This window comes from Macaca mulatta, chromosome 2, assembly GCF_049350105.2.
Source record: "Macaca mulatta isolate MMU2019108-1 chromosome 2, T2T-MMU8v2.0, whole genome shotgun sequence".
NCBI classification, from domain to species: domain Eukaryota; kingdom Metazoa; phylum Chordata; class Mammalia; order Primates; family Cercopithecidae; genus Macaca; species Macaca mulatta.
Genome location: NC_133407.1, coordinates 60,636,653 through 60,663,170, shown reverse-complemented (window position 1 = coordinate 60,663,170; position 26,518 = coordinate 60,636,653). Strand labels below are relative to the sequence as shown.

Sequence of the window (26,518 nt, the reverse complement as noted above, 5' to 3'; positions counted from 1 at the left end):
CATGTGTGGATCCATGCTTCTTACCCAGAGCTCCTTATTTCCAGTTTCTCAATCTTTCTTTTTCTTTTTTCAGGCCCTTGGCCATTCAGCCAAGTCATTTCTCTTGCCACACAAAATTGATGATCAGGTGCATGGCTGAAGCTCTGACTGCTGGGAGAATGTTCCCTCACTTTTGTCTTTCAGGGTCACCCCTGAGTAGGTGTATACATAAGAGAAGTCAAATTTTGAATTGCACCCACGTTTCTAGCCAACCCATCAGTAAACCAAGTTGAGACATTTTCCTCCTCTGTCAACTGGCCATGAGGGAATCCCTCATGTGGCCATAAGTGTCACCTGAGTGTAAGATGTTATTTCTATAGTGGTTGATGACACAGGGGTCCAGGTCACCTGCTCACACAGCTTATTTGTGCACTCTGGCCTTGTTCATGTCTGATCCAAAATGTACCACTTCCTAGTAAAATACTTGAACTTCAAAAGTTAAGAAAACACTCAAGCATAATATGAGCTAATATGACATATTTAAAGCCAAATGTATCCATCATATCACTTTATATAAAGGGTAAAACTCACCTATTTTTTTAAAAAAGACTTTTAGATTAGATCACCAGGCAAATTCAGCAAAGAAGAGACATATATTTAATGACTTAGAAAATGTAAAAATAGGCTGGACATGGTGGCTCACACTTACAATCCTAGCACTTTGGAAAGCCAAGGTGGGGAGGATCACCTGAGCCTAGGAGTTCAAGACTAGCCAGGGAAAAATAACAAGACTCCATCTCTACAAAAAAAAAAAAAAAAAAAAAAATTAAATTAAATTAGCTGGGAATGGCAGCATGCACCTGTAATCCCAGCTACTCAGGAGGCTGGGATAGGAGGAACCCTTGAGCCCAGGAAGGTGAGGCTGCAGTGAGCCATGGCACCACTGCATTCCAGCCTGGGTGGCAGAGAGAACCTGTCTGGAAAAAAACCAAAAATTAAAAATTAGAAAATCTAAAATAAAAAGGTGCAAAATTAAACAATGATTTACTTGACTATAAAACACATGTGAATAATTCAAATTAAAGCCAATCATTTTGATGTTTACCACAAAACCATATCACATATTCAAACCTAATATATAGGCTATTTCTTTTCTTTTTTTTTTTTTTTAACATACCATGCCAGATTCACAGATAAAGCACAGAAAATGATCCTTTGACACAGAAAATCAATGCTCAGTCAAAACTAATCCTCTTTGCTTAAAATTGTGAGAAACAGTTTGCCCACTCATTTGCTAAGGCAGGGCCCTCTGTTCTCAAGTGAAGCCCAGTGAGGTCTACATGTAGCTCCACTATGCTTATATTGTTGATTATGATAGAATCGTTTGGACCCAGACGATGATGAAGGACTTCTGTATACCCTATATACTAGGCATATTTTTTACTATTAAGAATCGTTGAATAATGCTACGAAATTGTTTCCTAGAAAGTTATATAAAGAGAGTTAACGACTCATTTGATACAATATAGGCTATAAAAGAAATTTTAAAAATAAGAATAAAATAGGCAACTGATATGAGGAAAATGTAAACCAAAAGGAACAGGGATCATGTTCTTTAGTCAGATAAGAAAAAAATTCATGCCAGAAGCATTCAGTAAAATAAAGGCACTTTGTTTTTTTAATGGATTCAGTTCACAAGAGTTATAAAGATTAACAATATCTTTATGTTAAATTACATAGCAATAACATTCACAAAAGAAAAACTCCAGGAGATACCAGTAAAAACAGATAGACACGTTAGTTGCAGGAAATGTTAATTCACTTCTGTTGGGCCACTGTAAGGTCAAATAATAAGTAAGATTATAGAGAGCTTAAATCTTCCAAAATCTTTTTATGGAATTAGCATAAAATTAATATGAAACCTGACCAAATATTGATGCGAAAAATTTTAAATAAAATATTAAAAACAGAATTTAGCAGCACATTAAAAAATTATTTCCCAAGATCCAGTACAACACGTTCCAGGAATGCAAAGTTAACTAATATTGAGAAATTTGTTTCTGTAATTTATCATATTGATAGATCTAAGGACAAAAATATTTGATATATCTATAGATGCTAAAAAGGCATTTAATGAAATTCACAATTTTTTCTTTACTTAAAAATAAACTCAATAAAATAGCAATAGATTGATACCTCTTTAATATTGTAAATTATAATGTTATAAAATCTTTCACCCAAAAAGCCAGCATAATGCTTACTAGGGAAATTAAATCAAATATATAAACTTTGAAAATGGAAAGTGATGCATTCTATATGATTTAAAACATTTACTGTATTTTTTTTTTTTTGGTTTTGACCATAAAATTTTATGCCAAAAATCAAGAACCAAAACTAGGAACTAAGCTAGCATTCTTGTTCTAATTACTTTTATGTGAACTAGCATAGAATATTCTAGCCAACATAATAAGTCGCGGGATATATAAAATATATAGATCTCAGAAAGGCTGCATAAAACACAAAAATCTTTCTAGAAAACCTAATATGATGAATTGAAAATTTATCATAATTAAGTATAGTTAAGCTAAACAGCAAGTTACAAAATAAATACAAAAAGCAGGACATGGTGGCTCAAGCCTGTAATCCCAGCACTTTGGGAAGCTGAGGTGGGCAGATCACGAGGTCAAGGGATCGAGACCATCCTGACTAATGTGGTGAAACCCCGTCTCTACTGAAAATACAAAAAATTAGCCGGGCATGGTGGCACACTCCTGTAATCCCAGCTACTTGGGAGGCTGAGGCAGGAGAATTGCTTGAATCGCGGAGGCAGAGGTTGCAGTGAGCCGAGATTGCACCACTGCGCTCCAGCCTGGGTGACAGAGTGAGACTCCATCTAAAAAACAAAATGAAAGAAAACAAAAAAACCCAATAGGTTCATTTAATCAGCAAAAACTAATTAAAAGTTCTAATGAGAAAAAAATATTTTGTTAACAACAACAACAAAAAGACAAAATACACTAGGAAACACAGTTAAAAATTTGCGAAGCTCAATAGCAAAGACATAGAGTCAACCTAAATGCTCATCAATGGTACACTGGATAAAGAAAATGTGGTATATATACAGCATGGAATATTACACAACCATAAAAAAGAACAAGATCATGTTCTTCGTAGGAACATGGAGTCGGAGTCTATTATCCTTAGCAAATTAATGCAGGAACAGAAAAACAAATACTGCATGTTGTCACTTTAAGTGGGAGCTAAATGATAAGAACACATGGACCCATAGAGGGGAGCAACACACACTGGGGCCTATCAGAGGATGGATGGTGGGAGGAAGGAGAGAATCAGAAAAAATAATTAATGAGTACTAGGCATAATACTTGGGTGACAAAATAACTTGTAAAACAAACTCCCATGACGTGAGTTTACCGAAATAGCAAACTTGCACATGTACCCCTGAACTTAAAATAAAAGTTTAAAAAAATTTCTGAAGCTTATATAGAGAAAGTTGCAAAATTAGCATTGTAAAATAATTGAGAAATGACAGACAGAAAAGACAGCCCTGAAATAGAATCTGATATATTTAAAACAATTACCAGGAAATGAATTATTCACTAAATGGTAGCGGGAAGATTAAGTTAGCTATTTAGAAGAAAATGTACATGTCTACTTATTTCCATAAATACCAGATAGATTTAAGAGCTAACAAATGGTTAAAAGATGAATTTCTAGAGTAATAAATGTTGAGTGTTTTGTAAAGTTATTTTTAATCTGGAAAAAAGTAGAGATGATTTTTATTCAACTTTTGAATAAGGAAAACTTGAAGTTAAACAAAAATCTGTTACAGGAATCACACAGAAAGAAAGGAGAATGTGTGGATGATATCTGCATGTGCTTAGAATGCCTCTGTGAAAACATAAGGATTTGCTGAGCCTGGCTCCCACTGAGGAAGGGGACTGGGATGGATGAGGAACAGGACTGACAGGGAGATTAACTTTTCACTGTAAACCCTTTCTTTGCAGCTTTTGAATTTTTGTACCATGTTTATGTATTACCTTTCAAAAACAATGTAAACAACTTAAGTGTCCGATTTAGAAAAGGAAAAACAATGAGGCCCCCCAAATTGACAAATTTAATTACTTAACATCTTAGGATGTCGTTGAATAGCAGCAAAATAATAATAATAATAATAATAATAATAATGATGATGATGAAACATGGAGATATATTTGCAGCCAAATGTCAAATGTTCACTTATTATCCTTAATAGAAAAATATATTGTACCAAAGAAGGTTAAAAAAAAAAAATGAGGTCACCTAAAGAAAAATATACATAAGGTACAATGGTTAGTTCCCAAAGGAGAAAATACAAACAGCCCATAAACACAGAAGCATTCAACCTCACTTTTGGGCAAAGAAATTCCTAAGCAAAATAGCAATAAGATACTGTTTCTCACTAACAAATTAGAAATATTATAAATACTCTGTTCTTGTAAGTGTACAATAAGATCATGCTATTACCCAGCTAGAGGGAGTTCAAATTCGTAAAACCTTTCTGGAACATAGTTCAGCATACCTAATTTGAGCCTTAAAAATGTTCCTGTCCTTTGTCTCAGAAATTTTCACTTCTGGAGGCTCTAGTATATAAATAATTTGCAATGTAGAGAGAGCTTCATGCACAAGATGTTTACTGCCCTATTAGTTATAGCAACAGCAACAGAAAATTGTTACAATTGGAGTTTGGTGTAGGCCGAAAAACCCCGTCGTTTCCCATCTCTAATCTCACATGATGATGTCAGGTTCTAAATACTTTCCTGCTTTATTATGTTTTCAGTTTTGTGAGTCCACCATGTGAAGTTCACAGTCAGACCAATTTTCCAAATTAATGCAATGGGCCTGTTTTTAACATTTAGATGTTTTGGGGGTCCAAAAAACATTATTTCTCAGTAAAGATGATCAGGTATTTGAGGGAGAATTAAAACAGGGGAATGGAGGAAAACCTGGTTGGGGAAAGCTAAAATGGGTTTTGTAGTTATCTGAGTTGAAAAGGGAGAGATGAAATGATGTGTTCCATTATGTCCAGAAAGAGGGAGAAAACTAATGAGGGGAAATTGAAGGGTAATTTGAAACATTTCACAAAAGTTGCTGAAATGTCAGAGTAAAAAGTAACCCCTGCCCTGTAATGGACTTAGAAACCGAAATAGTCTAAAGATTAAACCCACTTGCAAATGAATAGTTAAGCGCCTGTGGATTCTCAGGGATCCCTGTCTAAGGGTGATAGTAGAACCTGCTCCATTTTAGCATGTTTGAGTATCTGCCTCTTCCACAAGATTAGGATCTCCAAGGAAGAAAGCCTTTACTGTATTAGGCTTAACACCCTCACCCCTTGGCACACAGCCTGGTGCGCCCATTTTCTAAATGACTGAGTTAGTATTTTGTCCTTTGAAGGATAACTTTCTAGAGTATTATTTAATATGAAGATTTTCTTTCCAAACAGGATTACCAAACCAATAACAATGACCAGGCAGTAGTTGAAATCTGTATCACAAGAATCACAACAGCCATCAGAGAGACTGAATCTATTGAAAAGCATGCAAAGGCCCTTGTGGGGCTCTGGGACTCCTGCTTGGAACATAACCTGAGACCCTTCGGGAAAGATGAAGACACTCCTCATGCAAAAATTGCATCTGATATCATGAGTTGCATTTTACAGGTATGTCAGTGTTCAACATCAGGCTATTTGATACACAGTTGGCAGCCTAGGTGAACCCATGATATCTCTGAACCAAGAGCTAATGTTTTTGTAGCATTTAGATACTGTAAAAAGACACCACAAGCCATCAATAGCTAAGCTGGGAGGGCTGGTAATTAATAAACTGAGAAAGTTCTATAGAGTTCCTGCTACATGCAAGACACACAGTAGGGAATTCAAGTGATACCACTGCAAGCCTCTAATCTGTTTGGAGAGTATACATATACAAAATTAAGAATAAAGCAATATGTGCCAAGACCCACAGGAAGAGTACTAAAAAATTCAGAAGAGGAGAGATCTCTTTCATCCAGGGAGAACACAGTAGAAGCAGAAAATGAACTGAGGGGCAGTGAGCTCGGGGTGTAGCAGGGAAAGCAACTAAGTCATTTCAGACATATTTCTATGCGTGTTGAGAATTTTTCTTGATGGTATTTGCCTGTTCTGACCACAGTTAATTCTTTCCTATGGTGTAAATGTGAATTTGGAGTTTTGGCTCAGCCAGTAATGAGTTGTGTAACACTGCAATGTTGGGCAAGTCACTTAAATTCTTAAGCCACAGGGTCCTCCTTGTGAAGTGCATGTTAAACGACATTGTCTATGACAAATTTACCAACCAGACATGATGATAGGTGTTTCTCAAGAAAGAATTTTATGATCAAATAAGCTGGGAAACAATTCGTGTTTTCCCTTTTGAGCGATCACAATGTTTCAAGGCACATTAAAGTTTCTGCAAAGTACTGCAATAAAGAAAGCTGGTTAACTTTGTTTAGGCCAGCATTTTCCAGTCTGATTTCACCATGGAATCTCCTTTCTCCTCCCCACTCCCAACACAACACTGTGAAAATCCCTCAGAACTTGTGTTCCACTGAGCACAGGTCAGGAAATTCTGGTTATGTTAAAATGCTTAGCAGTGCATGTGGCAGCTGATATAAGCGTCCTTTATTCTTCTTCCTTTTTTTCCCACAGTTGTTAATGATTAACTGGATCATATTATACCTCGTCTGCTCAGTCTAGGAATTGATCAACTGAACAAAAGACCCACACTGTGTCTCCTTCATCCCCAGGGTTAAGGGTAGGTGGGGAGAAAATGAGGATTGCAGCAAAATTAACAAAAGATGAATAGTCCTTGATAGAACACCAAAGACCCAAATACGTTTGCTCTTCATTGATTATCTGGGTATATTATTGATATATATCAGAAACATAGTTTATTTCACTCCAATATGCACTATAACAGACATCCAGACAATTTAGCCATCCTATCCCTCTCCCCCTGCAGGTTCAAAACCACTGGTCTTTAGGGCAGCACTATCCAATAGAAATCTAATACAAGCCAAACAGAAGCCAAAGATGTAATTTTAAATGTTTTTGTCCCAGGGTAAGTGGGGGAACAGTGGTGAAGAGGGAGAAAAAGAATACAAATATATTTATTGCCACTGAACTGTGCACGTAAAAATTTTAAAGGTGGTAAATTATATGTGTATATTTTGTCTCAATTAAAAAATTAAAAAGAAAAAATTATAGTAGCCACTTAAGTAAAAATAAAGATGAAATTGATTTTGATAATATATTTCCTCAATCCATTGTATCCAAAATAGTGTCATTTCAACATGCAATCAATATAACAATTTTAAAAATTTATTTATTTATTTTATTATTATTATTATTATTTTGAGATGGAGTCTCACTGTGTCGCCCAGGCTGGAGTGCAGTGGCGTGATGATCTCAGCTCACTGCAACCTCCGCCTCCCAGATTCAGGCGATTCTCCTGCCTCAGCCTCCCGAGTAGCTGGGACTACAGGTGCCTGCCACCATGCCTGGCTAATTTTTGTATATTTTTAGTAGAGAAGGGGTTTCACCATATTGGCCAGGCTGGCCTTGAACTCCTGACCTTGTGATTCATCATTTTTTTACACAATTCTTACATATCTGATGTGCATTTTAGTGCCTCACTAAATGGACTAGTCACACTTCAGATGCTCAAGAGCATCCCATGGTCAGTGGCTCCTGTGTTAACACAGTTTTAGAATAATCAGAGAAAGTTTTCTGGGTAGAGATCGTGTTAGGAAGGCTTATGAGCAGTTAGCAGGAATTTCATTAGATAGGCTAATTAGAGTGAGAAGACAGTCTACATAGGAAAACAGCTTGTGCAAAAGTACAGATTTGTGAAATAAGACCAAGATCAGAGAATTGTAAGCATGCTACCTTTCCAAAATGCCCATGATTCTAACATTTATGTTAGATGGGATGTTTTATTCTGCGTAAAGCATTATGTCTCCTACTTAAAGGGGATGGGATATGGTGTAGGGAATTAAATGCTTTTGAGAAATTGAAATGCTCAACTCACTGATGAACAAAACTTAGTGTAAATGGGTTTGTAAGATTGTTGAGAGCAGGGTTCTGAGGTCAAGAGCTGATATTTTGGGAAGCAAAAGAGAAAAAGACTGAAGACTAGTAGGCTCTTTGGTTAAGAGGGACAAGTCAGGCAGAGAAGTGGGTAAGTCTAGCATGTAGGGCCAGTGTAGGGATGGGGTGTTCATGGTAGGCCCTCAGAAGGAGGCAGAAGCCACTAAAATGGAAAGCATGAAGGCCTAAAGGCAAACTTGCTTTCAGCAAAGTTCAGCGTCTTGTCCTGCCCACCCCAGGGGTCCCAGAAAGGCAGCCCCAGGAACCAAAGGCAAAGCTGTGGTCATAGCATTTATATTTAGCTCTCATCAGATTTTAAAGGGAAGTTTTTGGCTTGCAGTAAACACTGAAAGGATGATTTTGGTATTACTTGTAATTTAGGTTCCTGTGGGGAATGTGTGGAAATCCAAATGACTCCTTTTCTTCTATTTTTTTTTTTCAGTAAAATGAAACAATAGACCAACTTTCAAAAGTTAGACACTCAGCATTTTTAGCTTTACACAAAATGGAAGGAAAACAAACAACAAAAAATGAGTGATTCCCTCTCCACCCATCCCATCTCCCCAGATAAGCAACTCAGGGTCTTACTATCTGATCAGGCAGAGGCCCAGTCATTTCTTCTTCCTGAACCCTTGGCCATTTCATTTGATTTCTTTTTTTCTGGCCACTTCACTGTCATTTTAAGCTAAATGTGTACATACACACACACACACTTTTCTTTTTGTCCCCCAGATTTCCTCTTGTCGGTCTACCCTCAAACCTACTTCAGGTGACCATTCCTTTTCCTCTTTTAGTTGGTAATTAGACTTCTTTTCTTGGTCCCCAAATTTGTGAACTTGCCACATTTACCTTAAAATAACTTTCAAAATTCCAGAACTCACCTTCTACTCTTTCCTCAATACAAAATCACTACATATATGGGGCGCGCACTTGTGAATTTGTTTTTTGGCTTTGGGCCATATGTTTCTACACATCCTGTGTCCTTAGACAAGTCTCTCAACTTATGTATAAAGTAGAGAATTGAATCAGATCACCTTCCATGTCATCTCCCAGTCAGAAATTCTGACTCCCTGAGGAGACTCTAAGAATAGAATAGCAAAGAGCTTTAGAGCTTGAGGCTTCCATGTCATTTGGATCTTGGTCTTACTAAGAGGAGAGATTAGCAAGGTATTTTCTCTCTCTCAATTTCTGTTCTGCCATCTCTAAAGTTGGGATAACAATACCTCCTGCTCGGGACTGTTATGAAGGTTAAAAATGATACTGCATATACAGTGTTTACATAGTACAATTGCTACATAGTAAGTACTCAATAGAAATAGTGGTTTGTAGCTAGCAAATTAATCCAGACTTGCATGGCAATGAAAACGAGCATCCAGCTGGTTCCATTCAAGACATCAAACTATTGGAGTTTAGTACTTCTCATTGGTGGTGGCAGGTACACGTGAAGAGGATCTTTTATTACAAAAGCAATCTCTATCTGTGCTCTAGCCACTATATGGAAGTACCTAATTCAAAGCACAGCTTACCTAGAGTTAACAGCTTCCTGTAACCCTCTGACCAGATATCTATATGGAGTTGGCCATCCCCACCCCCACTTTTTTTTGCTCCTAGAAAAATCCGGAAAAACAATATACCCATACAATGTGTATTACATTAAAGGATAAAAACAAACTTGACAAACTTGATTAAAATTAAAATGTACCCTCAGGACATTATAATGATTGACATAGCTGCTGTTCTAGAATGAAATTCTAGAGAATTGACAGGTCAACCATCATGAAGCCTGGCAGCCAATGCCTGGCTTTATCCTCACTCTACTGCAGTCACAGCCTCTTCCCCAGCCAAATCACTTAGCAGAGCCATTGCCATGTATTTAATCAGCTCCACATTTCATCTTCCCTGCATCTCTGCTACCACTGTTGATGACTACATGAAGAGGGAAATAACCAAAGCAGGGTAAGAGGGGTAATAGAAATAATCTCCAGATCTGCTGCTGGAAAATCAGAAAGTGTCTACTTTTCCCTCTTTATAGAAGGACCCGCTGTTCCTTCTCCTTGATGCCACACAGTCTTCTCAGTTCTTCTTCCCCAGTCAATGCAATATGAAGGTTTAAACTCTGCTCTTGCTGGTGTTGCATGTGAAGTGCCTCAGACAGTGGAGGGCATTTCCTTCACAACTCTTAGAGGTGGGACTGGTTATGCCAATCTAGCAGTTTATTCAGGAGGCAATCCCAGCTCCACTCTGTACCTAGTGTGGTCTTGGGAAAATTAATCTTTCTGGGCCTTAATTGCCTCATATGTAAAATGCCGATATTAAGAGCAGCTGCCTCATGAGTTTGCTGTGAAGAGTAAATTAATAAACTTTAAATAATAGACAAAATATTTAGATCATAGGGAGTTGGTATCATCATCATTATCACTATCTAGGAGACTAACACTATCATTATTTGGGTGACTAAAATAACACTCGATGATTTCTAACAAACTATTGATTTAATTGTGTGTTATAGCCACTTTTTAAATATCCTGTCTCTCCTTTCCCCAAATTATAAGCTCTTTTATTCACTGAAGTAATCCCAGCACATAGAATAGTGCCTGGCATATAGTAGGTGCTCAAATAATATTTGCTGAATGGTTGAGTGAAGGGGCTTAGGAGACATGGCTACCCTCTGGCTTTCATATCAGCTACATTTCTCTCCAGAGTAGGCTTCAGTACCTAATGCCCAGATAGTGGCATGAAATGGGAGGAGACTGGGATGTACACTCCCAGGTTCCTGAGATCTGCTCCCTGTTACCTCCCAGAAAATATGCTGGGAAAACTTAGGCTTGTGTGCCAATTAGATTTTACATATAGCTATGCTGGGAAGAATGAACCATTTTATATGTAAATCCAAAATTGGTTTAGCTTTGATTGATAATGCTTGATGAATAATCAAGGAACCCTATTTTAACAAATGAGGTTTAATATTTCTTGAGCTTAATCAATTGTTATGGTTCTTACTTGAATTCAAGGCCTAAGAGCCAAAGAGCTTTTTAGTTGCTATTGCCTCAGATAGATATCTTTCCTACTTAGCTTTATTCTCCTCAATTTTAAAACACTGGGAAACATTCCCAAAGTGCATTTTCAAAGGGACAATTTCCATCAAAGTTCAAATTGGTGCTAATCTAGTTTAGAAATATAATTCTTGGCACCATAGAACAAAGCTCTCTTGTTTAACCTCTACAGCTAGATATAATTGTCCCCACAGGAAAGTCTATTTCTATGCTGCACTTCACTGAATTTGTTCCCTCAGCACCAAACTGTAAGATGATATTCATCCAACATGCTCACATCTGCACTGAGAAGCAAGGTCTGTCATAGGCTCTGGCATTATCAGCTGCTGTTAAAGTCATTTGTTTGTAAAACTGTAATCATAGAGCTTTCTCTGCATGCATGCCATTAGCATTTCTGTGACCCAAATAATTCTAGAGATGAAATAATTTCATGGGTTTGAGATCTCCTGCATTACCAACTCCTTTTGCTGCCCTTGAAAGTGAAGCTCAGCCACTGGATGTTGTTTGGTACCTGTTAGGTCCATGGGACACTTGTTTGTCCAGGCTCATCTTAGCCCCCCAGCCCTTTGCCCAGGGCTTCTTGATGCACCAGAAACTGTCTAGACACTGTCTAGTGATTCAGAGCCTTTTGCAGCAGTTTCTTGGTGTTTGTATGAACTATTTGCTCTTTGCTTGTTTCACTTTTTTGTCATATGAAAGATATCCAGATGCCGTGCTAGGAAAAAAAAATGAGTGTGTTAATTTTAAAAAAAAAGACATATTTTGGGGGGATTTTATATACTTTACTTGGAACCACTTCAGAGATTTGAATGGCTGGCCACTAATTTTCTCTAGAACGTCTAGAATTGTAAAAAATAATATGATCAAATTGGTTGAGATCGCCTGTTTTTCATTATTACTGGTGAGTGCTAACTCACCCCAAGGTTTACGTAACATCAGTTACTGGGAATACTGATTTCCATGGATCTTTCACTATTTCTGTCTGTGTTCACAGAAAGTAAGGAACACTTCCCAGTTAATGCACTCAAAAAAAAATTGACAATTTTGGTGTCTCAGCAAGTTACAAGTACACGTGCTTGAAGACGCATTCCTCTGATGGAAGATGTGTGTCTCTCTATCTGCAAGTTGTTCTTGGTGAAAGACCCAGAGTAGATAAAATAAACTTAGGCGTGGAGTTCTTGGTTGGAAAGTTTTGAGAATAATTGTGTCATTGTGTTCAACCCTCAAAGCTGGGACAAGGATGATAGGGACAAGGATGTGTCATCTAAAAGTTGAACTAGCAAAAACCTACATGCAAGGAAGAGATTGGCTGCCTATAGGAGCAACCCAAGAAATTGCATAGGTGAGACTGAGATGTTTGAGGAATACCCAGTGCTCTAATAAGTAACTTTTTTGGATGTAAGTCAAGGGAGCAGGGACAGAATATAATTGAGAAAAAATGACCAAATCAATTAGGTTTTCTAAACACCAGATGTTTGATCAGTATGTTAACAAAAAGAGGATGCTCAATGTTGTGTCATTATTTTGGCATGTTTGTCCAGCACCACTAGGAAAAATAATGAATCTGATGAAAGGAAACTTCCAATGACCAGAGAAAGGGATTCAGTTACGGGGCAGGAGTCTTCTTTTAATCAGGTTTCACCATGGTCTACATGAAATATCCCTCAGGATCTCTCTCTGCTCTGATCTCATTTTGTGTCCATGAGTGAACATTCTAGTTTCTAATCTGTCTCCTAGGTATCCTGCAAATGTGAAAGGGATACCCTAGGTCTGACCTATGAAAGCCTCTCACTGGTGTTGAGTACACTGGCATGCCTGGTTATGTACCAGCCTTTTGGAAATCCTTTGGTGTGAGTTAGCCTTAGTGGATCCAAACAATTTTTTGTGTTCCAACCAAGCACATGCCCTGACTTCTAAAGCTGAGGACTAACCCCTGAGGAAGGGAGCAGCCAGCCTCTCAGAGAGGTCTCAAAGCTCGTCGTATCAGTCAGATCAGGCCCAATTAAATTCACTGGGAGGGAAGACAATCTAAACAGAGGCATTCAGGAAAGTCATCAGAGGACACTGGCTATGGGCTATGGTTCTGATAACTTCCATGATGTTAAGAACTCTAGGATGGGTAGGACAGAGGCCTACTGAGAGGAACTGCTACATAGACACATGATTTATCGCCAAAGAATAGCATCAGAGTTTTCAACACAACTGACTTAGTGGGGTATCAGGTTAGGTTGTGGAATACCTGTTTTCTCTGCCCAGTGGTCAGATTGACCCCTGAGTCTGGAAAATGGATGGAACTGCAGGAATGGATTAAAGATTTATCAGTTCCATTTTTGTTTCTAGTGACTGGGGAGGCAGAAACGCTTAAGTGCAAGAGATTTAATTGGCTCATTTAAAAAACTTTAGGAATATAACTGGCCTCAGGCACAGCCGAAGGCATTGGGCTTAAATGGTATTATCAGGATCTGGTCTCTCAGATAGAACCATGTTTCCTTGAGTCTCATACAGTTTGTCTCCTACTGAGGTCACAAGATGATGGCAACTACTTTTGATCCTCCCTTCTCAATACTTTAAATACAGCAGGAGAGAGAATCTCTTTCACAGAGCCATTTCATGGCTCCTTAATTATAATTTGGTAACTTGTCCATCCTTGAACCAGGGAAATGTGATTCTTTCATTGGTCAGTGTCTGAGTCACTTGATCATCTTTAAGACAAAGGTAGAGATACCTTCATTAGAAGCACCTGGACAGTTTCACAGAGAAGAATTAGGGTAGAGTCTCCAGAAGAAAGATAAATGTATATTGGGCAGGAGTGTAAAAGGCTGATGATATGGAGATCGGAGAAAAATCATAGAATGATATTTTCTGTGACTTCAGGAAAATTTTTGGACTGGATATCAAGATATGAATGTTATCACTCCCAAAACTCATTAGCTCTTTAAGGAACATACATTTGAGTGCCTCACGTATCCCATAATATTTATTTTACCTGATTCCCATACTCAGTGTGAATAGACAAGTCATCTTCCTGACATTGTCACCACCATTATTATACTCTTGGCTGCATTGACTCCACAACTGTGTGTCATTGTCCTTCGTAGAACCCTAAGACAAGAGTTGTTTATATAATGCATGTGTACAATATGCAATCCTGTATTCATACTAACTTTTGAATCTATTTAAAAGAATAGCTAAAATCTGAAATTACATAACTGTGCTTTTGTGATATGAAAAGAGGTCATATAATATCTTGATGAATTCTCTCCAAATACAACCCTGTAATCAGAACCCAGACCAAAATTAAAAATTAATGAAATTGAGCACATTTTCATGTTTTGGGGCTTTATTTTATAAAGTGTCTGTTTAAGTCCTGCTTATTTTTCTATTTGATTGCCTGTCTTCTTTTTCTTGTGGATTGGAAGAGTGTGTGTGTGTATATATATATTATATATATAAAAAATAATACTTTTATATTTATAACATATTATATATAATATTATACACACACACACACACACACACACACACACACACACACACACACACATTTATCCAAAGGTTTACTAGTACCCAGAACATATTATAGATATCTTCTTTCATTCTTTGGATTATCTTTTTACTTTATAAATTGTATCTCTTAATGACTAGAAGTTCTTGATTTTATCCACTTTATGACTTTTTTATTGTTAATTTTTGAGTTAGTTTAAGGAAGTATTTGTCTACTCTGAGGCCATCAAGATGTTCTCCTGGGTTGTCTTCTCTGTCTTGTTTTGTTTTTCACCTTTAGATCTGCAATCTATCTGAAATTGATTTTAGTTATGGCAGATACAGGGGTGGAGATATGTTTTTCCCCTATGTAAATATCTCATTGACCCAACTGCCCCATTTCTATTGCTCAGGAGTTGTATGTATCAATGACAACTTTTATCTCATGTCCTTTCTTTTGTCCTTATTGTAGGATTTGAATGTATAAAGGCAGAATTCTACATTTCATTCTAAGAATATAATTTTCTCTTTAAGCCACAGGGAAAGTTAAAGAATGAAAGTGGTCCTGGCTTTGCATTGTATTAATCAGGATACAAGCTCAGTTACAGAACAAAGATCTAAATATAACAGTGGGTTAAGCAACACAGAACATTGTCTCTCATCAAATAATGCAAGAGTAGGAGTCCAGGACTATTTCTCCCAAACACACTGTGCACCACACAGTTTTTTTTTCTATAGTTAGTCTGAGAGGTGGGGTTGATGGCCAGGGGCAGTGAATATGTACCATTCATTTTTAAGAAAACAATTCGTTGACCAAAATGTTATGTGATAGAAAAAAAAAAAAGAAAACAATTTGTATTTTCTAAATATTATTCCTTAATTTGGTAACTAAATGCTAATAGGACTACTTTATATGTAAGGATATTTATATTCAGTCACAAAGTAAATCAAGAAGAGAATTATTTTAGGATCCAGAATACCTTTAGGTTTTAATCATACGTTCATTTTTTTTCCTCTGAATCTAATTAGCTGAAACTTTAATTTTTAAGATAGATATAGTCAAAAATCAACTTGTTCAACATTCCTTAGGTTTTTTTCTCAAGTGTAAATCTGACAAGTGATTCCTGTCATCAGTGGCCCCTGATTACCCTAAAGATCAATTCCAAATTTCTTAGCCTGGTATGCTGGGCCTTTCATAATCATGCCCCTGTTTACCTACCCCGTCTCTCCCCTCACCTCCTACTCCCATTTCCTCACACATACCACATTCCAGCCATCCTGAGCTATTTACAACTCCCCAATGCCATCAGGTACTCCCTCACCTCGGTCTCTGCCCACCTACTCTTCCTTCTTTCTGTCTACTCCCTGCCTTGCCAGCACCCAGCCATCTTTTTTTTTTTTTTTTTTTTTTTTTTGAGAAGGAGTCTCGGTCTGTCGCCCAGGCTGGAGTGCAGTGGCCGGATCTCAAGCTCCGCCTCCCGGGTTCACGCCATTCTTCTGCCTCAGCCTCCCGAGTAGCTGGGACTACAGGCGCCCGCCGCCTCGCCCGGCTAGTTTTTTGTATTTTTTAGTAGAGACGGGGTTTCACTGGGTTAGCCAGGATGGTCTGGATCTCCTGACCTCGTGATCCGCCGGTCTCGGCCTCCCAAAGTGCTGGGATTACAGGCTTGAGCCACCGCGCCCGGCTCCAGCCATCTTTTATTCATCCATGAGGTCCCAACTAAGACATTACCTCCTCCAGGAAGTCTTTCTTGACATTCCCCAAAACTGAATTGAGTGCTCCTTCTCTGCTGTCTTAGCACCCTGCCTTTTGCCCATCTCGGCTGTCATCAGTTTATGCTGTTAACTGCCTGTTTGTCTTTAGGTCTCTTAAACAAAACCAAGAGTTCCCAGAATTCCCAAATACAATATAAACAGGGCAAGGCCTGTGTTTTCACAGCTGTACTCTGGGAGCTTCATCCAATAAATATTTTTTGAATGAGTGAATGAATGAATAAATGAATAATGAGTCACTTATTATTTGTGGCTTTCTTATATTTCCTCAGAATTACAACCGACCCCCAGTGATGGCATTAGCCATCCCCATTGCAGTGAAATTCCTCCACAGAGGCAACAAGGATCTATGCAGGAATATGTCTAACTACCTGTCTCTGGCTGCAATTACCAAGGCAGATCTCCTGGCTGATCACACGGAAGTTATAGTAAAGAGCATACTCCAAGGTATGGTGCAAAAGTTGAGCTTGGGGACATGTTTTAGGAGACATTTAAAAGTATTTTCATGAAACATTTGTAGTTTGTGGGAAGCAAGACCTAGAGTATTAGAAGCAAGTTAATTTCTCTGTTTTGCTGCTAGTCGACTTGTGAACATGCAAAAGGTTACTTAATCTGGCTGTCTGTGTCCCTTCCCAAGGCAGATGAATTACTTAGACTCAGTAAAAGAATTGTAAGCTTTCTTCCAAATCTGTGTTTCTCAGTTTGAAGAACTGCATTTTCCATGCTTCTGGTCACCTGTTCAACTACCAACTGTGGAGATCTTATCTCTGTGTACTGAGTGGAACTTGTCACTCAGTGGGATATGAAAAACCTGTCTTCATTTGGTTTCCAAAGCAAGAAATGTCTTTTTTTAGATAAAATACATCAGAAAATGTGTAATGACTTCTTAAATGTGAACTTGATTTGGGAATGATAACAAGCATAAATGCTAGCATAAAAAGCCAAGTAGTACACCTCTGTTAATTGTTACAACATTTGAATGAATGAGAAGCTCAAATTAGTTCATGCAAAATATTCTCCTTGTCTTCTTTTATTTTCTTTGGTGTCAGATCAATCAAAAAACATGTTTTTGAATTTGGAGTCAGAGAACAATATATGATATTAATTGATGTGCATCCAAATGTCCCCAGTTCTCATTAATAAAGATACATGAGGTCCATGAGTATCTCAGCCCACAGTTTACCACCATTAACCCACCACATGATAAGGTTGATCATCAACCCTCTGTAAAGTGCTCACAGTCCAAATAATTCTTAGGGTCCCCAAGGGTGTCCTATGTGTGCTGTCTTCCCAAGGTATCCAGACCAATCCCCAAGCCCATACTGATATTCTGTCCATGCTTTCTGGCATAGCATGGTGGGGTGCTGTCCTCTTCCACCATGTGAGCCCAGCAGACCCTAAGACCACTGCCATGCAGGTCCCAGGAATGGACTCCACTCCTGGGAACTCCATGCTACCCTGCCAGTGATGGCAGCCTTTGTGCTGAACCACCTGAAGCTTCAGGAACTACTAAGTCCTTAGCCCAGTAATTCAATGTGGCAGCCAGTGGCAGGATGAGAAAAAACACTAACTAGCCTTTCTCCTTAGTGTTGCACCTTGGTAGAGAGGCCCCAGAGCAGTGCCAAAGTGAGTTGCCATGTTTGCAGTAAAATAGATGGTTTTTCAGTAGAACAGAATAGAGAACCCAGAAATAAAGCTGCACACCTAGAGCCATCTGATCTTTGACAAATTCAACAAAAATAATCAATGAGGGAAGGACTCCCTATTCAACAAATGGTGCTAGGATAACTGGCTATCTATATGCAGAGGAATAAAACTGGACAACTATCACCATATACAAAAATTAACTCAAAATGGATTAAAGACTTCAATGCAAGTCCTCAAGGAAACTATAAAAGTCCTCAAGGAAAACCTAGGAAATACCCTTCTTGACAACAGCCTTGGCAATAAATTTACGGCTAAGTCCTTAAAAGCAATTATGACAAAAACAAAAATTGACAAGTGGGACCTAATTGAACTAGAGAGCTTCTAGACAGCAGAATAAATTATTATTAACAGAGTAAACAGACAACCTACAGAATGGGAGAAAATTTTTGCAAACTATGCATCTGAGAAAGGTCTAATATCCAGAATCTATACGGAACTTAAGCAATTCAACAAGCAAGAAACAAATAACCCCATTAAAAAGTGCGAATCAAAAAGTTAGAAAGATCTCAATTTAACAACCTAGCAGTGTAACTAAGAGAACCAAGAGAACCAAGAGGAAACCAACTCCAAAGCTAGCAGAAGACAAGAAATAACCAAAATCAGAGCTGAACTGGAGGAGATTAAGACACACAAAAAATGTAAAAGATCAATGAATCCAGGAGCTAGCTAGACTGCTAGCTAGACTAATAAAGAAGGTAATAGAGAAGCTCCAAATAAACATAACCAGAAACAACAAAGGGATATTACTATTGACCCCACAGAAATACAAACAACCATCAGAAGATATTATGAACACCTCTATACACATAAACTAGAAAATCTAGAGGAAATTAGTAAATTCCTGGGCACATACACCCTTAAGAGCTAACCAATAAGAAATTGAGTCCCTGAACAGACCAATAATGAGCTCTGAAATTGAATCAGTAATAAATAGCCTACCAATCACAATAAGCCCAGGACCAGACAGATTCACAGTTGAATTCTACCAGATGTACAAAGAAGAGCTGGTACCAAAATTGAGGGAGAAAGAATCCTCCCTAACACATTCTATAAGGCCAGCATCATCCTGATAGCAAAATCTGGTAGAGGCACAACATAAAAAGAAAACTTGAAGCCAATATCCTTGAACATTGATGCAAAAATTCTCAATAAAATACTGGCAAAACAAATCCAGCAGCACATCAAAAAGCTTATCGACCATGATCAAGTAGGCTTTATCCCTGGGATGCAAGGTTGGTTGAACATATGCAAATCAATAAATGTGATTCATCACATAAACAGAACTAAAGACAAAAACCAATAGATGCAGATAAGGCTTTTGATAAAATTCAACATCCCTCTATGTTAAGAACTCCCAATAATCTAGGTATTGAAGAAAGATACCTCAAAATAGTAAGAGCCATCAATGGCAAACCCACAGGCAACATCATACTCAATGGGCAAAAGCTGGAAACATTACCACTGAAAACTGACACAAAACAAGGAAGCCCTCTCTCACCACTCCTATTCATCATAGAATTGGAAGTCCTGGCCAGAGCAATCATGAAAGAGAAAGAAATATAGCACATCCAAATAGGAAGAGAGGAAGTCAAACTATCCCTATTTGCAGATGATATGATCCTATATCTAGAAAATGCCATAGTTTCAGCTCAAAAGCTCCTTAAGCTGATAAACAACCGTAGCAAAGTCTCAGGATACAAAAATCAATGTACAAAAATCACTAGCACTCCCACACACCACCAGTAGCCACGCTGAGAGCCAAATCAGTAATGCAATCCCATTTACAAGTGCCACACACACACACAGATAAAATACCTAGGAATCCAGCTAACCAGGGAGGTGAAAGATCTCTATAAGGAGAACTACAAAACTCTCCTCAAAGAAGTCAGAGATGACAGAAACAAATGGAAAAATATTCTATACTCATGGATAGGAAGAAACAATATCATTAGAATGGCCATGCTGCCCAAAGCAATTTATAGATTTGATACTATTCCTATTAAACTACTAATGACATTCATCACAGAACTAGAAAAAATATTTTAAAACTCATATGAAATCAAAAAAGAGCCTGAATAGCCAAGGCAATCCTAAGCAAAAAGAACAAACCTGGAGGCATCACACTATCTGACTTCAAACTGACTTCAAATAGGTATACAGTAAGCAAAACAGCATGGTACGGGTACAAACACACACACACAGACCAATAGAACAGAATAGAGAACCCAGAAATAAGGCTACACACCTACAACTATCTAATCTCTGAAAAAGCTGACAAAGCAAGCAATGAGGAAAGGACTACCTATTCAATAAATGGTGCTGGGATAACTGCCTAGTCATATGCAGAAGATTAAAACTTGACCCCTTCCTTATACCACATACAAAAATTAACTTAAGATGGATTAAATACTTAAATTTAAAACCCAAAACTACAAAAACGCTGGAAGACAACCTAGGCAACACCATTCTGGACATAGGAATGCGCAAAAATCTCATGAAGAAGATACCAAAAGCAATTGCAACAAAAGCAACTGCAACAAAAGCAAAAATTGACAAATAGGGTCTAATTAAATTAAAGAGCTTCTGCACAGCAAAAGAAACTATCAATAGAGTGAACAAATAATCTAGAGGATGAAAGGAAATATTTGCAAAGTATGCATCTGACAAAGGTCTAATATCCAACATCTATAAGAAACTTAAAGAAATTTACAAGAAAAAAAATTACAAAGTGGGCAAAGGACATGAAAAGACATATTTCGAAAGAAGACATACGTGCAGTCAACAGTCATGAAAAAACTCAACATTACTGATCATTAGAGAAATGCAAATCAAAACCACAATGAGAGACCATCTCACACCAGTGTATTATTAAAAAATAACAGATGTTGGCAAGGTTGTGGAGAAAAAGGAATGCTTATACACTGTTAGTGGTGGTTGGTCCTCAAAAACCTAAAAACAGAACTACTATTCAATTCAGCAATCCCATTACTGGGTATATACCCAAAGAAATATAAATTGTTCCATCATAAGGACACGTGCACACATATGTTCATTGCAGCACTATTCACATTAGCAAAGACATAGAATCAACCTAAAATGACCATCAATCATAGACTGGCTAAAGAAAATGTGATACCTATACACCATGGAAAACTATGCAGTCATAAAAAAGAACAAGATTATGTCCTTTGCAGGAATGTGGATGGAGCCAGAGGCCATTATCCTTAGCAAGCTAACACAGGAACAGGAAACCAAATACCAGATGTTGTCACTTACAAGTGGGAGCTAAATTATGACAATACCTGGACACATAGAGAGGAACAAAAGATACTGGGGCCTATTGGAGGGTGAAGGGTGAGAGGAGGGAGAGGATCAAGAAAAGTAACTAATGGGTACTGGGCTTAATACCTAGGTAACAAAATAATCTGTACAACAAACCGCCATAACATAAGTTTACCTATATAAAAAAAACTGCGCACGTACCCCTGAACTTAAAGGAAAAAAAGGGGGCAAAGGACCTGAACAGACACTTCTCAAAAGAAGACATAAAAGCAGCCAACAAATATAGGAAAACATGCTCCATATCACTAATCATCAGAGAAATGCAAATCAAAATCACAGTGAGATACCATCTCATACCAGTCTGAATGGCTATTATTAAAAATTCAAAAAACAATAGATGTTGGCAAGGCTGCGGAGAAAAGAGAATGCTTATGCACTATTTGTGGGAGTGCCCATTAGTTCAGCCACTGTGAAAGGCAGTTTGGCGATTTCTCAAAGAAGTTAAAATAGAACTATTATTTGACCCAGCAATTCCACTACTGGGTATATATACCCAAAGGAAAATAAATCCTTCTACCAAAAAGACACATGCACTCATATCTTCATTGCAACACTATTTACAATAGCAAAGACATGGAATTAACCTAGGTGCCCATCAACAGTGGATTAGATGAAGAAAATGTGGTACATATACACCAAGGAATACTATGCTACCATAAATAAGAACAAAATCATGTCCTTTGCAGCAACATAGATGCAGCTAGAGGCCTTTATCCTAAGCGAATTAATGCAGAAACCAGACACCACATGTTCTCACTTATAAGTGGGAACTAATCATTGGGTACATGTGGACATAAAGATGGGAATGATAGACACTGGGGTACTGAAAGAGGGCTAGGAAGTGGGGAGCAAGGATAGAAAAACTACTTATTGGGTACTGTGCTCACTAACTGTGTGATGGGTTCAATTGTACCCCAAACCTCAGCATCATGCAATATAGCCTTTAAGAAACCTGCACATGTTTCCTTGACTCTAAAAGTTGAAAAACTAAAATAAAATAGATTATTGTTTTATCTAAAGCTGTCTTTCCTTCCCCGGGCTCAACTATTCACCCAGGAGTTGTGGTTACCAACAAATTAATACTTTAATTCTCAAAATGCCTATTTCCTTCCAAGAACTAAAGTTTTGTTCCTAACTTAAGTTCATTGTACCAGACATTCCTAAGGTGGGTTCTTAGTACCATTCCAAGACTTCTGACCAGCCACTCCAATGGTCTGCTAGGTATGTCTGAACTCCAGCATGATAGTGGAAGTTTATCACTCAACCTGTGCTTCCCTCTAAAGATTTGTCATTAATAATACTAGTCAGTATTTTCATTTCCAATTTCTTTTGGCCACAGGATTAAATCCCCAATTTCACTTTATATGTAATATTAAATTTGCTTAAAGCCCAGAAAAGCAATTATGTTTTTTTTCAACACCTTGGCTACATTTTTGAAACAGATTTTATAGGAATTTAAAACATTTATGCACACCACACATTTTAAAACCATGATAGTCAGACTTGCAAGTAACAGATTTATGAAAAAAAAAAATGAATTAGCCCTTTATTGGTGCCAAAAACTTAGCTCATCTATGGGTTTTTAAAAAATCCTTTTTCGATGACAACGAAATCTTTGAAACACGAAGTAGACTTTCTAAATTCACTGCAAGCATTTGAAATAAACAATTTGGTTTATTTGATCTGGCACTATGAAGATTATCATAAAATGAATGGTAATTTGACCTATGAAAGGTTGGGGCTACCTCTTTCAGGGTTTGGAGTTTTAAGACTGATGTGACTATAAAACTCCATTATCACTCACATAAGCCCGTCAAACTTTAAGTTGCAAAGCAGAAGGGATCTTGCTGTCTCTGATTAGTAAGTTTTCTGCTCTGCAATTCTTTGTCTTACATCCCCTACCAAACGGCCTGAGGAGTCATCATGGGATTTCTTTTTTCATTACTTATAGTTTTTCTCCTCTTTAGGTCTTCTTTGCCTTACAGTACACTAATGCTTATTTTCCCATATTTCTACTTCTATAAAATATATTGAATGGTCATCCATTCAATGATGAAGATAATAATTACAAAAACACTAATAATAGCTACAATGGCTAAAATTTGCTGCATGCATTTCTGATGTCAGATATTGTATTAAGCCATTTATACCCATTATATCATTCAATACCCACAAGAACCTCATTAAAGAAGTCCTATTATTATGCCATTTTACCAGTTAGTAGTATTTTAGGTAACAGAAATCTACAGATGTAAATGACTTGATGATGAGGAAGAAGAGAAGGAGAAGGAAGCGGAGGAGAAAGAGGAGCAACAACAACCTCTCCTTGGCACACATACCTGCAAAGTCCATGAGTATACCAGACTTCTCAGATGGTTGATTCAGGGTTCAATGGTATCCCAAAGGTCAATTCTCAGCCCTGCTTCCTCAGGATGGGTTTTACTTTCGTGATTGGTGTAGGCCTCTGCATCTTCCAGCTCACATCATCATGAACACCGATTAAGAAAAAGAAAGTTCACATCCAGTCTTTTTTTTCTCTTTGATCTGACACAGGCCACATGAACATTTCTGAACCAATCCATCATTATTTCCAGGGGATACTGTACATCAATTGGTCAGGCTTAGGTCATGAGCCACCCTCAAAGCAGGGAATGGGAGTCGGCTGCACCAAAGCCACATAGATTGGGAGTAGAGGAGGAGTAGATCCCCAAAAGAAACCCAGGACTGTTGCCAACAGTAGGTGAATGAATAGTGGGGAGTGAAAGAATACAAATGTCCACATGCCATTTTGTAAGTGAGCAAGCTGAAGCCTAGAGAAGTTAAAAGCAATATTCAAACCCTGACCATTTCACTGTAAAGTCTACTTTCATGATGTAATCTTAGCACCACCAAATACTGGGTTGTATTTTTATTTTCTTAGCCTCTGTTTCCTCATATGTACATATAGATGTTGAGACAATGACATGCGATAATGTCAAAACATAGTCAGCTTTCAATAAATATCAGCTAAGGTAGTGATGATGATAATCATACTTGCCTTCCTATATTTGAATCCCTTTATTGCCAGGGAACTCACTCACTGTTTCCTGTGACAATCCACTTTATCTCTGGACAAAACTGAGTACTAGATGTTTCTTCCTTTTGTTGAATTAGAAGTTCTCCCCTTGTGGCCTTCCACTTTTGACTAAGGCCCTTTTCTTGGGCCTAATAAAGCCTCGTTCCTCTTTCACATGACAAACTTTCAAAAACTAGCTCCAACTTTCATATCTCACCACGCCTTCCCTTTGCACTTCCCTCTTTTCCTCCTTAGGCATAACATTCAGTTTCCCTCTCAGTTTTCTCACTCAGCAGATGATGATTTGTTTCTGCATCCATTTGCAAGGTGTACCCAGACCCCTGCTCTGCTTGGCTGCCCTCCCCAGCATGTGCTCTGGTTTCCTTGCCTATGAGGACTAAAATGGATTTATCCTCCCTATTGATACTGTATTTTCCTTAAGGTAACCTAAAATCAAATTCACTTCTTTGTCAATCACACAATCACTCTTTGATTTCTCTTGACTTACATTTGAAATCTCGTAAATTTTATGAGCAGAGCCACTCTGGTCTTCATTTTAAAACACTGATTAAAAAGTTGACCAGATGGGGCCAGGAGACTCTTGTGCTGTGGCAGGGTGTTTGCCTGTTAGACTTGTTTGCTATTATTTCCTTGATCATATTTTTAACAATTGTGTTATATGCATCCATTTGCATCCTGTGCCTGATTTCAAACCAAATGCTCTTTTATGCTTATGAGTGAATCGTGAGAGACTTTGTCCAGTGGCCTATGTGTTTATCCCTGAAGGCAAATATTTCAATTGTTCTAAGTCAATTGTTGCTACCTCTTGTTATTAATGGTTATATGTAAGTAATGTTTACTTTTACGTTAAATTTAAGTACACATTTATTTTATTCAAATTGTTCAGAGTTATTTTGTCTGTTTTGTATTCTCTGAATTCTCCCAGTAAGTGGTAATTGTAAAAGGTCTTACTTCTTGGAGGAAGGATTAAAGGTATAATTGGAATGTTATCTTAATTCATACTTAAAAGTTAAGGGCGTAGAAAACTTGAATATCTCTATACCAAATAAGACAATTGTGTCAGTATTTTAAAATCGACTCACATGCAAAAAATTAAAAATAAAAAACATACCAATTAGTTTTACAGGAAAATTATAACAAATATACAAAGAACAGATCATTACAATCTCTTTTAAACTTTCCCAGATAACTGAAACAGAAAAACATTCTCCACCTTATTCTACAGGGCTAGTATAGCCATGATATCAATACCATGATATCAACACGGACAAGGACAGTATGAGAAATAAAAATACAGGCCCATCTTAATTATGAACATAGATGCATAAATCATAAATAAAAATTTTAACAAAATTGACTCTAGCAGTGCTTAAAGTAAATAATAGTTAACATTTACTGACTGCTTACTATATACCAGGTACTGACTTTTTAACCTATGTAATTCTCTATCAATATCTTATGAGGGAAAAACTATTGTTAAACCCACTTTATAAATGCATAATGACCTAGCTGAGTTTCTCCCACGAATGCAGGATGGCTTAATATTCGATATAATTCCACATTGCAAAAGACTAAAGAGGAAAAACATCATGTGATTAGTAACAAGTAACTCATAAAATTCAGTACCTGTTTGTTCATGAAAACAAAATTCAAAAATAGTAATTTTGGAGAAATTTCTTAACATGATTATGAGGAGATATATACATAGATAATGATAGAGCACTATTATAAATATATGTATATATGTTTCATTATATATAGTGAAACAGTAGAAGCATTCATTTAAAGTCAGGAATGAGATGAGGATACTAATCTATCTACTTCTATTTACTGTGGCACTAGAAGCCCTAGCCTAGATAAGAAAAATATATGAAAGTTATAACAATCAGAAAGGAAGGGTCAAAACAATAATTTTCTCTAGAAAAATGTGATAATTGTCTATAA

At 37.4% G+C, this 26,518-nt stretch overlaps 1 protein-coding gene across 9 annotated transcripts in view; it reads left to right on the top strand.

Moving 5' to 3' along the window:
• The window catches only part of VEPH1 (ventricular zone expressed PH domain containing 1), a 265,267-nt gene that overhangs the window by 27,811 nt on the left and 210,938 nt on the right, over nt 1-26,518 (top strand). For all 9 annotated transcript variants that reach the window (XR_013414535.1, XM_015131877.3, XM_077994168.1 and 6 more), the window contains 2 exons: nt 5,480-5,695; nt 16,722-16,896. Coding sequence is in view for 8 of the 9 variants with exons in the window: in XM_015131877.3 (XP_014987363.2) it covers nt 5,480-5,695; nt 16,722-16,896 (391 nt within the window). In the remaining variant the exon portion in view is untranslated. The remainder of the gene's footprint in view (nt 1-5,479; nt 5,696-16,721; nt 16,897-26,518) is intronic.